Source organism: Urocitellus parryii, chromosome 1, assembly GCF_045843805.1.
Source record: "Urocitellus parryii isolate mUroPar1 chromosome 1, mUroPar1.hap1, whole genome shotgun sequence".
NCBI lineage: Eukaryota > Metazoa > Chordata > Mammalia > Rodentia > Sciuridae > Urocitellus > Urocitellus parryii.
Window position 1 is genome coordinate 76,295,462 of NC_135531.1, and position 12,065 is coordinate 76,307,526.

Here is a 12,065-nt window from a genome sequence, read left to right on the forward strand (position 1 = left end):
TATCATGATTTGAAATGCATTTTTCTTAATAGTATAGATCTATTAACTTAATAATCATCAATTTATGAGACATTCTTAGAGTAGAAGTCCATGTGTATTTCAGATAACCAATTTAAAACTGAAGTCAAGAAGAAAGATCCTTATAGTGCCCAACTCTGTACGAGATTAATATAAGTGAGTTAAATTAAACTTAACTTTTTAAAATACATGTAATAAGTAACTTTAAGTCTGCATTTTTATATATTGATAATTCAGAAACTAAGACATAGTATTGTACTAATTATTAGCTAATTATTCAGAATCTTTGTTGATTAAAATATTTTAAATCAGCAATTCTTTGTTTTTGATGAATGTTCTAAGAGATTGCTAAGCAATCTTTTGACTCATAACTAGTCAGCTAAATATTAGCTAGACAGCCTCACACTACAGGGGATACCAGATGTGTTGGTGTTGTTTATAAAACTTTAATTGAAATCAGCTTTTGCATGTAGTCCAGTTATATTACTTACACATGCTTTGAATAGATCTTATTTGATAGAGTGGCTTCTAAATCAGTAGTATCATAAATTTAACTTTTAAAATAAAATCCGATCTACAATTTTTACTCTTCTCTCTCTCTTTTATAATCACTGTATAATGACATCTGGCCTTAATCTTTTAGTCACTGGATTAAAGCCTGTGAATTGGTATTGAATACAAATATAAAGATTAAGAAGGTCACTGTCAATGTGACTAAGCATTTGCCTGACTGCTATTGTTACTTCTGCCCAGGGGACATCCAGAAGTAAATTTCTAGAAGTCACTATGACAAGACCAGGAAAATCACGATTACCTACTTTTCACCATATGGATTAATATAAAGTCTTAAAGATTAACACAGACTAGCAAAGAACATTAGCTATAGTACTAACCAGTGAATGCAAAATGTATTCTAATAGTTTATAAATAATAAGTGCTTACTAATTCTAAACTTGATGCTAAGAACTTTATGTTATTTAATTTTTCAAAACATTTCTGTCATCTTGGTTTCATTGTTAAAACCGAGGCTTTGAGAAATTCAGTAACTTGCACAAGCTGACCTATTTACAAGGGATTTGTATTTGTTCCTCTGATTCTAAAGCCTGAGCTCTTTACCACTACCATCTACTAGTAACAGTAATATTTCAAGTGGCTTTTAGTCTTTTCAGGCTGAAAGTTATTCTAATATCTGCTAGCAACATGAATATACTTTAAGAGACTGGGTCAGTGTATGTGGATGTTTAAAAAAGGGGCTAACTTGGTGATCTGTAGACCATCTGAGCCGGAATTCCTTTATCAGTATCATGCAACTCTATACCAAAAGACTAATTTTAAAACAGGAAAGCTCTATGTACATATTTAAATTCATCAGGGACCCTTAAAACTCTTTGCAATACCACAAATCACTTAGCTCTTGGTGACAAACCTATGAGAAGGCTGACATTTTCATATTGGAACAGCTGGGTGTGTTTATAGCTTGAGTGTGATATGCCCTACTTGCCCTCTGGGATTCTTATATTACCAGATGAAAAATGTGTACCTTTTTGACAATCAGGTACACAGAAAGCAATAAAAAGGCTTTCATATCCATTAATTCCTTCTTAATTTAATCTCTGTGCCCACTCCACTTACAAAACACTTCAGGCTATCCACTAGATACCTGTTTATACACTGAAAAGGAATGAAATTAAATTCTTCTGGGTGTAACTTCCACCCTTTTAATCGGAAACCTTTAGATGGTGACCCAACAAGTATAGTGTTCTTGTATATCAATGGGATTCAAATTTTAAGAAGACAAGGAACCCTTAACAGTAGTGTTTAGTGGGATACTTATCTTTTCCTATCCTCATCAAAGTTCCCATGAATTTAGCCAAATGACCAATGCTGCCCATCTGATAAGATTTTGTTGTGGTTGTGTTCTGGTAATTTTGTTATTGTGAAAGTATGTGATGAATTCAGTGAGAGAAAAACATTGCCTTACCATTCAGTGCTCAATTTCCTTGCTTTCAACAACTGGCGTTCAATCCATTTGGGCTTTTGTTGCTCAATGCTTTGTATGACTTTTTGGGTCATTTGATTAGGGCTACTTTGCTCTCCAGTGATGCTACCCAAACACACACAAATTAAACCCAGTTTCTCTTTACTCCATCTGTCAAGGGAGGCACCTGTTAAAAGTTCTACTGCGTTTCCGTCTTTAAATATGCGACGTATAAGTACAATCAAGTTCCAGACAAGCAGGCCAGCTATCTTCAATTCAACAAAGTTTTTTGACATTTTCCTCTCAGACAGAAAAAAGAAGTATTTAATTGGGGGAGGCAAACATGCAATCACTGTAGGTAACTTGCTGATTACAATAGATACTGCCTGAGCAGCAAGCCTTGTGAAGCCTGGGGAAGAAAAGACAGAAAAGGTATGATTAATATTAGCATTTGCGTTCCATCACTGCATGGTTTTGTGTTGTGTGGGGATGTCTAATTTTCATGGAGAAAATTGTTGAGAAGAGCAAGTGCTTGACATATTCCGACAGAACTCTACTGGGATCTCCTGCAGCATTACCTAAAGTCCCCCAAATCCCAAACTTGCCTTTTCTGTTTCCTTCCATAAATGAAGATTAGAAATTTCAGAATTATAACTTCTATTTTATCTTTTAAGACTGCTGCAGCTTTGAGGACCCTAAATGTCCTCCCTTAATTAACAAATGCAAATGCATTCCTGCTGAACCTCAGTAGCCTTTGATGCTTCTGAGTCTCCTATAAGAATTTCTCCTCCTCCCTGGGGAACTTTGAATCATCCCTGCTCTTTTCAGGACTGGCTCCTCTTCTCTTCATTCTTAGCCTAAATGTCACCCTCTCAGATGAACTTGCTTCAAATCCCATTCAAATCCCATTCAAAGCAGTCCCTTCTTACTCTTCCTTGCTATCATGGGACCCTGTTGTGTTGTCTTTTTTATAATTACCTGTTATAATTATATCCTTTACCTATTCATTATCTGTCACTCTTCACTAGAATATAAGCTCCAGGAGGTCATTACTGTATACCTAGCACATAGTACCTCATTTTTAAGTTATTCAATATTGGTTGAATATTGAACCAATAAACTCGTTTTTATTTACCTCTACTATTTTTCTTTGCTTCTTTGTGTCCCATGCCAGTTACATTTTCTACCAACACCTCTTAAATGTGGGTATTTTCTGAGCAGTCCTTAACCTCTGGCTGGTGATTCTATGTGATCTCCTTTGCTTGGTGCTACTTCTCTGAAGGATATATTGATATTTCTTTAGATTTATTTCTCTGTCTGCACTATTGCCATTCAGGGCTGGATAAGTTTTTGTTGGGATGAGGTGCCCTGTGAGGCATGTTTAGCAGCATTTCTGACTGGCTTCTACCCCTAAAGGCCAGTAACATTCCCCTCAATTGTGACAACCAAAACTGCTCCAGGCACTGCCAAATGTCCTCTGGGAGCAAAATCACCCTGAGTTGAGAACCATTCTTGATTGCAATCCTATAGCTCCAGCTCCTTTTTGGGCATTGCATTTCTTTTTCTGAGTCACCAATAATTCAATATAATCATTATTGTCTTCCTTCCAAATTACTTGGCCCTCCTCTTCTCTCCCTCCCTTCCTTCCTCCCTTTCTTCTTTCCTTCCAGACGTCCTGTTGATACTTCATACAAAACCAGTGACCACCATTGGTAAATCTTCCTACCCTGTTGTCTCTGAAATCCTCTTTATCTTTGCTGAGACCAACCTAGCCCTACTTCAAGCTCTTCCTCACAAATGGCACCTGGATAATGGACATACTCTCCTGACTTATCTCCATATTCTAGGCTATGTCCGGCCCCTCCTCTGCACTGTAAAACCAAATTCATCCACAGTAGTGGTGAGAAACTGATGTGACTCCATTTTTGAGAAACCAGCCTCTACCTCAGAGCAAAGCCTGTCCAAGAAAGGGGGCATGACCCTTGTCCTTAGAAAAACCAACAGAGCACTCCTTGGCAGATAGCCACCCTGCTGAGTTGTCTGTAAATAATGGGAGAGATCTGTGGCATCAGGTGTCCCTGACTCAGTTAGGCTAGGTGAGGACCCATAGCAACCCCCTAGCAACGACCAATCAGCATGAGACAGGAAAAAATACCTGGAATGCCTGATGACCCCCCCAGTAGTCTATGGTGGTTGATAACATGTTGGGAAACCATGTAGTTTAGCACATACACCCCTCGTGGCTTAAATCAATCAGTTCAAAGGAAACCCCCTCTTGTACTAACCAATCACCCCTACCCAACTTGTTCCCACAAGTGAATGTGCTAATCAATGTTAAGAGTTGTTGTTTGATTTTGCTGCAGTGTGAAATGATTTGCTGTGTGATGTTGTGACGCATAAAAGTATCCCCCCAAAACCTATAAATCCTCACTGAACAGAGGACAGGGACTCACTCCCTGGGACCGCTGCGTCAGAAACGGTTGTGAGTCCAGGCTCAAGCTTGCAATAAAGACTCTTGTGTGATTGCACTGGATTCAGCTCCTGGAGGTCTGCTGGGGTCCCATGAATCTGGCATTACAGTGGATTCATATACAATTCAATTTTTATGATCCAATTTCTCTGCTACAATTGTTTTAGCTATTTTCCACTGGTGAGCAAGATAAGACTCCAAAGCTTGATTTTCAAAATGCTTCATTGCCTAGTGTCATACTGTTTCTACCAGCTTTCTCTTTGAGACCTTCAATACACTTTACCTCTGCTTCAGGGTTGTGAATATCTATCATTCTCAATGGAATACCCCCTTTCTTCATGGTTCACCTACCTGTATACTTCAATTCTTTGAAGTCCTATACTCTTTCATAAATTTACTTGAATATAATATCCATATGTCCATATGTCATATGGACAGTCATATGGATATTGGTAGTCAGCTCCAATAAGGCACCATGCTGCATCATCTTTTGTATTATTATCTCTATTACTTATGTCATGTTGTTATTTAGGTCTTTGTGAGTTGTCTTTACACCTGTATTGAAAGTTGCTGAAGAGCACAGGAGAAATTTCCCCAAAGCCTCCACAGAGCTGCCAGTGTACTTCCCAAGAGTGTGAAAGCACCTCCTTCAGTGCCTGTAGAAAAGAGTTCCTCAATAAGTGTATTCTTTTTATGCAAATGAACGTTTCAATGGATCTTAAAATATAGATAAAAGCAAATTCAAAAACTTCCTTGTGACCTCTCTTCTTTGTGTTGTTAAATTATTTTAAATGTCTTATTATTGTTCTTTATGTGTTTGTATTTCATACTCCCTATTCTACTGTCAGTTATTTGACTTCAAACATTGCATCTTATATTCCTCTATTCTAAAGAGGGTGTAAGCACAGGCACTGAGCAAACATTTAAATATCTAAGTAGATACCAGGTAAAGATTACCAACTCTCTTTTCACCTAGACTTCTGCTATTTTATAAACTCTGAGGGCTCCAGGTACTCAAATACCCAAACACATCATTAAAGCTTAAGGCAAATTCTGATCAGAACCTTGAAGCTGATGATAAATGAATAAATCTATTCTGCTAATCACAAGGGCTTTGAATCTATGATGAGGTTAACAATATACCAGGGAGGAATCTTTTAACACTGTCTCACACTCATTTTTATGTCTTTATTTAAATAAGTTGACTTCTTCCTAATTCATTTATATGTAAAATATTAGAAACCATGCCAATTTCATAATTCTCAAAGTATGAAAAAATGTGTATCTTGTAATGAACACAATATGGTTGGTACATTTATGAATTTATCATTTCTTCCTTCTTACACACGAACTACTGTAATATATTTGTGGATTATAAAACGTGTGAGGAGGATATTCACAACAAATGAAGTAAAGACAAAATAAGGTCTTTAAATTAATTATTAAAATATCATCTATTAATTGTACAAAATAACAATTTTTAGATGATGATAATGTGATTTAATATGCTTTTATGTTTAAAATCTGGGATTAGTACAAAGGTCAGGTTCTCAGTTCAGTTTGTTTCTGTACATTGTTTTAGTGACTGTCATAGTTGAAAAAACCACTACTACCAACATATACATATGTATCTCCACATGGAGCATGGAGCAGGTATATTATTATCTGTGCTTACAAAAGCATGAAGTTTGTTTTTCAGTCTTAAAAAGCAATCAGGCAAAGCTGTTGTTGAAATCTGAATAATTAGTATCCATTAACTATAATATTAATTATTTATTCTTACAAATTGAAAATATATTTCATGTGTGTGTGTGTGTGTGTTTGGTACTGGGGAATGAACTCAGGGGTTCTTTACCACCGAGCTGAACCCCAGTTTTGTTTTGTTTCTTTTTCTTTTTGAGACAGTTCTACCTGTCATTGAGGCGGACCTTGAACTTGTGATCCTTCTGCCTCAGACTCCCTAGACACTAGCATTATAGTTGTGCACCACTGTGCCTGGCTCATTTGTATATTTTTAAGAAAATGGTTTAAGGATTATAGAAACTCTTCATTCGAAGTATTTTTTAAACACATTAGAAAATTCTATGTCTAAGTTCTTAAGTATACAGATATGATATTTTTATAAGTGATGCTGGTTTTCAAAAAACTAGTATGATCTCTAGTTTTTACAAAATAAACGAAATTGCTGACTTCCTATAGCATTCTACATATTTCTGTCACCAATATCCTTCTAAACACTGCATAAGGTCAGTGACATGAATGCATGTCCCTTATGGTACTTCCTCTGCTTCCACTCTCCAGAAACCACTATTTCCATTGAAGCAATTGCTCCAATGATTTTACCATAATGCATTTTTTTTTAATTTTAAAAAAGTAATTTACTGTTGAGAAAATTTCTTTACAGGTACATCTTTCTTTTAATTTTTGTCAAAGAAGCAAAACAAAAATAAAACTAGTTCTTCGTGTATTCATTCTTTTGAAATACAAGGAACCAAAGACTTAAAAGCTGAGCTACGTCAGAATAATCTGAATCTTCATCCAACTGTATGGTAAAGCTCCTCTGTACGATTTACATTTGTTTCTCTAAATATTCAGTGTTGCTATGTAATGATATTTGCTGACAAAGAAATAAAGGAATGTCTTTTAGTTTGTCATCATACTGTTTACCATGCTCTGTCATTTTCACTATGTCAAGGACAAATGTTCCCTTAAGGTAGTGGCTATTTGTCTTTCAATAGGTTTGAATTCTCACAAGAAATGTCTTAAGACATTTATCATTGTTTACACAAATTTTGTGAAGAACATGATTATAATTTGACTTAAAACACTGTTGAAGAAATTACAGAGGTTTATCTTCAGGTTTCAGATGCTTGGTTTTGAAATCATTTTGCTAATCAAGACAACTTCAAACTATCTTTAGCTAATAGCTCAAGGCACAACACTCACTTAAAAAGGATTCACATTTCACAATAATGGATGGGAAGCCATATTTCAAATCATTTTCCTACAGGTTTCTTTCTTTCTATTTAAATTTTTTAATCTTTTTTTGCCAAATTTGAGTAGATCCTCATTGTTTTACTTTATGATATGACTGAGAGCTCATATTAGCAATCAAAATAAATGTGAGCCTTTTCTCTTTGTCACTTTGTGCTCTTCACTGCCTTCCCAGTATTAAGCTATAACTGATTTGTCGATTTTCAGGAATATGTTAAGATCTCTTGAATATTGCAAGGATTAGTTTTGTTAATACCAGATTCTACAAAGCCAAGGTGTGTACACAGAAGGCTAAAGAAGAAATAAGGTTTCCCTGCCTATTACTTCTCCTTAATATTGTGCTCCTGCCCACTTGAGCCTCCTCACATATTGTCCCTAACATACAAGTTGTTCGCTCAGACTGAAAAGGGGTTCCAGTGACAATCTCCAAGTGAGACTTTAGCAAACTTTTAATCTTTTCTTCCTATACACAAAAGAACACCCATGAGGTGTTTGCATGCGTTCTGAAATAGTTATACTAGTCTCCAAGGACCAAGAGAAGATATTACATATATAGCTTATCTCTGACTATAAATATAGAGCCTCATATATATTTATAAGTCACCTATTGAATGAATAGATGACTTAATGTCCAGCATATAAATAGTCTCTGTCTTTTACAGTTGTCCCCTAACACTTATCCAAGGGAGATACATTCCAAGACCTCCAGTGGATGGCTAAAACACATATGCTATGTTTTTTGCCATACATATATACTATAATAAATTTAATTTATAAATTAGGCACAGTAAGAAATTAATAATAGCTAATAATAAAATAGAACAATTATAATGATACTATAATAAAAAATTATGTGAATGTGAATTCTCTCCTGTGAAATTTAAAATAAATGATAATATTTTGGGCTTACTCTCAACCACAGAAGTGTGGATTAGCAATGAAAATAAAGGAATAAAGCAAAAAAGTGTGGATAAGGAGTGAATATAAAGGTTGAGCAGGGCTAATGTAAGAGTTCCTGTACTCAGAGGACAGAAATGAAGATCAATGGTGTTCCCCTAGTGTCATATCCACTTAGAATGCAAAATATGGTTCATAAAGTCACTTTCTTTTATGTATTAATCAGATCCAGCACCTCTTTGTGACTGGCTATATATATTGTACTTCTAGTGAAAAATGTTATTGAGTAAGGCAGACCCTAATAACTGGTATCCATGTAAAATAAGCATTTTGGGAACAAGAAACTCTTTAAAACAGTACACAGATATTCTAAAATGCTTCTTAGAAACCAAAATATTTCACAAACAGAAAGCCACAAGTAAAAACAGTACCACTCATATGGCATGGCACATTAACTATAGATCATGCCCCTGCTTTATTCAAATGTATGAAATATCCAAAGCTAGAATGAAGGAGAGATGGCAACAACTCTTAGGCAAGGAAGAACTTAAGTAATGAAAAGGTGACATTTTCCAATTTCAATTAAATGGCTTTACTAGATTCAAAGGCAGTTTAATAGGGCTTGGGCAGAATTAAAGCATTACTATGAAAGGTCACAGATAGATAATTGATTGAGTTTGTAATATAAGGTCGCTGAATAAGAGCTACATTACTTAGGATCTCATGGAGGAGAATCAAAGAAAGACCAGTCCCTTCAATTGACTTTTGTGGGTTCCACTGAAGTATTGATGAAATTTTCCTTAGAGATGGTAAAAAAAATATTCTCTTAGAGATGAATATGAAAGGAAAAAGCATTGTAGAAAACCAAAAGAAGATTTAGAGAAATTTAGTCCACAACATGTGACTAATCTGTGAATACTAATACAAAAACAAAATATCACAGAAAATTTTGAACTGTTAAAAAAAGATGACCAATTAAGTCATTTGCATCTCTAGTTTCCTTGTTCCAGTTTTCCCAGATATACTTGGAGGAAGAAAGATTAATATGGTTTATCAGTCTTATAGTTTTAGACTTTTACTTAACTAAATATCCTGGAATATTGCTTTCTTAGGGGATATTTTCTAGGAAAACAAGTATACTTACCTTTGCTTGAATCTTTTTTTTTGGTTTCCTTTGGAGTATAACTCCATTCTTTTGGAATGCTCTCAAGCAGATTATCAGGAACACTGTGCTTGCTTAGGTTTGTTTCACAGTTTCTCTCACGGTTCATCATAGATATCACCTTTTGCACAATGTCCTTGACAGCGTCAGTCAGTGCCAACCTCAAGCATCGAATGACCTCTGGCTCAGACTCCATGCACACTGAGGCTTTAAAATCAGAAGGCATGTTATGGTTAGCAGAATCAGGCAATCAGTTGTACCTCATTCAACTGGGAATACTGTTTCACAATAATCTAGTTTAAACGTAAAGGGAAAGAGAGGAAATTTTACCCAAGAAACCATATAATTGATAATCATCTCATAAAACATTTGAAACTTCTTCCTGATAATAAATGAAAATTAAAATAATAGTAAATAACAATATCTACTGCTAGTTTCGGATACTGCTGGTAGAATATAAATGGCATGACCTCCTTAGATTACAACTTGGCAAATAATATCAAAACTTAACATTTTATTTACCTGGTGACTACTCGTCTTTCCTTTCTGTAGCACTTTATCCTAAGAAATTAATTAAGAATATACAAAGGATATGAAGAAAGACTAAAAACTATCTAATGTACAATAATGTTTGAGTTGTTCAATTAGGTCTGTATATAGTACAGATATTCATCTGTACTATAAGGACATATGTTGTGTATTTAAAAAATGAAAGTAGGTTAGAAAATGACATTCTATTTTTGTTTAAAAATACATACAATAATTAAAAGATGTACTCTTTTAAGTCAATGATGATTTTCAACAACTGATGGAATTTCACATCATTTTTTTTCTTTCTTTCCTCTTTACTTTTTTTCCTTCTTTCTTTTTTCCTTTCTTACTTCTCCCCTGCTCTCCTGCTTTCCCACCATCTTTATATGTATTATCCATGATGTATATACAGGACTTATGTGATATATTTCATAAAAAAGTTTTGTTTGTTTGGTTTTCAATATGACTGAAAGTCCTGAGACTAATACTTGAACCAATATAGAAAAACTACTACATGCTTTCTCTGACCTCAAGTTCCCCAGTGACTTTTATCAAATGACTGGTTTGTTTAAGAATAACTTTTTAACAGAAGCTCCATGGTGAAGATCTTGGTAATAGCCAGTCCTGAGAGGTTAATTTTTAAACATAATACCTCCAACAGATGGCGAGCTATTATTCTTTATGGAAATAGTGGAGGATATAATTCACTGTCTTTTTTTAATATTCATTTTTTAGTTTTAGGTGGACACAATATTTTTATTTTTTTATGTGGTGCTGAGGATCAAACCCAGTGCCCCATGCTAGACAAGCACTCTACCACTGAGCCACAACCCTAGCCCAAATTCACTGTATTTTTGATGATGTTTCAAAACTTGAATTCTTTGAAAGGCATAAAGAAGCCTTTTTCCTGTATCAATAATTCATATGCATTTTGGATAAACTCTTTGGAGCTATGAATTGAATATTTTTTGTTCTCTGAAAATTCAAAGAAGATAGACAATCTCTATTTTTTTGTTAAAAGGTATATTTATTCCTTTTAAAATAAAATCAAAATATTGAAAATTGTAGAGAATATAATATACCTATCCTAAATAGTTACTTAAAATTAAATGAATTAATTTATTCAAAGTGTTTGGAAGAGTAATTGGCACATAGTATGTAGTAGGTAAGTATTAGCTATTATTAATACCTAAGATAAAAGTTGTTTTATTTTTAATTGCAATGTTAGAGTGTATGGCTGATATTCATTTAATATGAGGTCCTTAGACATCTTGTGAACTAGATAATATTTGGAGGATTAAGCAATATCCACCAAGGGCTATAGTAGGGATAAGAAACAGATATAAAAGGAAGCAAAAAAAAAAAAAAAAGAAATGGCAAGCAAACAGGGAAAAAAAGTAAGTGAGGGTACATGTGGTCAAGTTATGCAGTGTCATAGTCTTTCTAAGAGTTTCTTCACCAAATGTTAAAGAGGGTGTCTAGGTTTCAAAGACACATAGCTTAGAGAGAAAACAATAATTGCCCCAAAGTCTAGTTTCTGTAAGTCCAAAATAATAATTATTGATTATCAGCAACAAAAGAGAAAAGCAAGAGAAAGTATCATCCAAAATAATAATTTTTCACTGTTTTTTTCTGCCGTATATAAGTTTTAGTGTTTTATATTAAATTAACTAAAATGAACAAAGAAACAGAAAATTTCGGATGATTCATATAACTTTAAGAATTCATGCATCACCATCTGATTTTATAATATTTCAAATCAACATTAAAAATATGGAAAGTTTATTTAATCTAGAAGGGCTCCAGTGTCCTCATCTATAGAATGATGAGAAGGGAAGACAGAGGGTGGATAAGATGATGTTTATAGTCTTTCTTGGTTTTTACTTTTTATTATTCTATTTAAGACTCCAAAAAGAAAATAACAAGTATTTCACAGCCAAGTACATACAAATCAATAAGAGCTGTGACTCTACCATTTTCTTTCACAGAACAGTCATCAGGAATCCTTAAAAGGA

The 12,065-nt window shown here is 34.3% G+C and overlaps 1 protein-coding gene across 1 annotated transcript in view; it reads right to left on the reverse strand.

Moving 5' to 3' along the window:
- The window catches only part of Kiaa0825 (KIAA0825 ortholog), a 378,474-nt gene that overhangs the window by 191,057 nt on the left and 175,352 nt on the right, over positions 1-12,065 (reverse strand). The window contains exons 17-18 of the mRNA XM_077800531.1: positions 9,502-9,726; positions 2,000-2,405 (exon numbers count right to left, since the gene is read on the reverse strand). Of these exons, the coding sequence (XP_077656657.1) occupies positions 2,000-2,405; positions 9,502-9,726 (631 nt within the window). The remainder of the gene's footprint in view (positions 1-1,999; positions 2,406-9,501; positions 9,727-12,065) is intronic.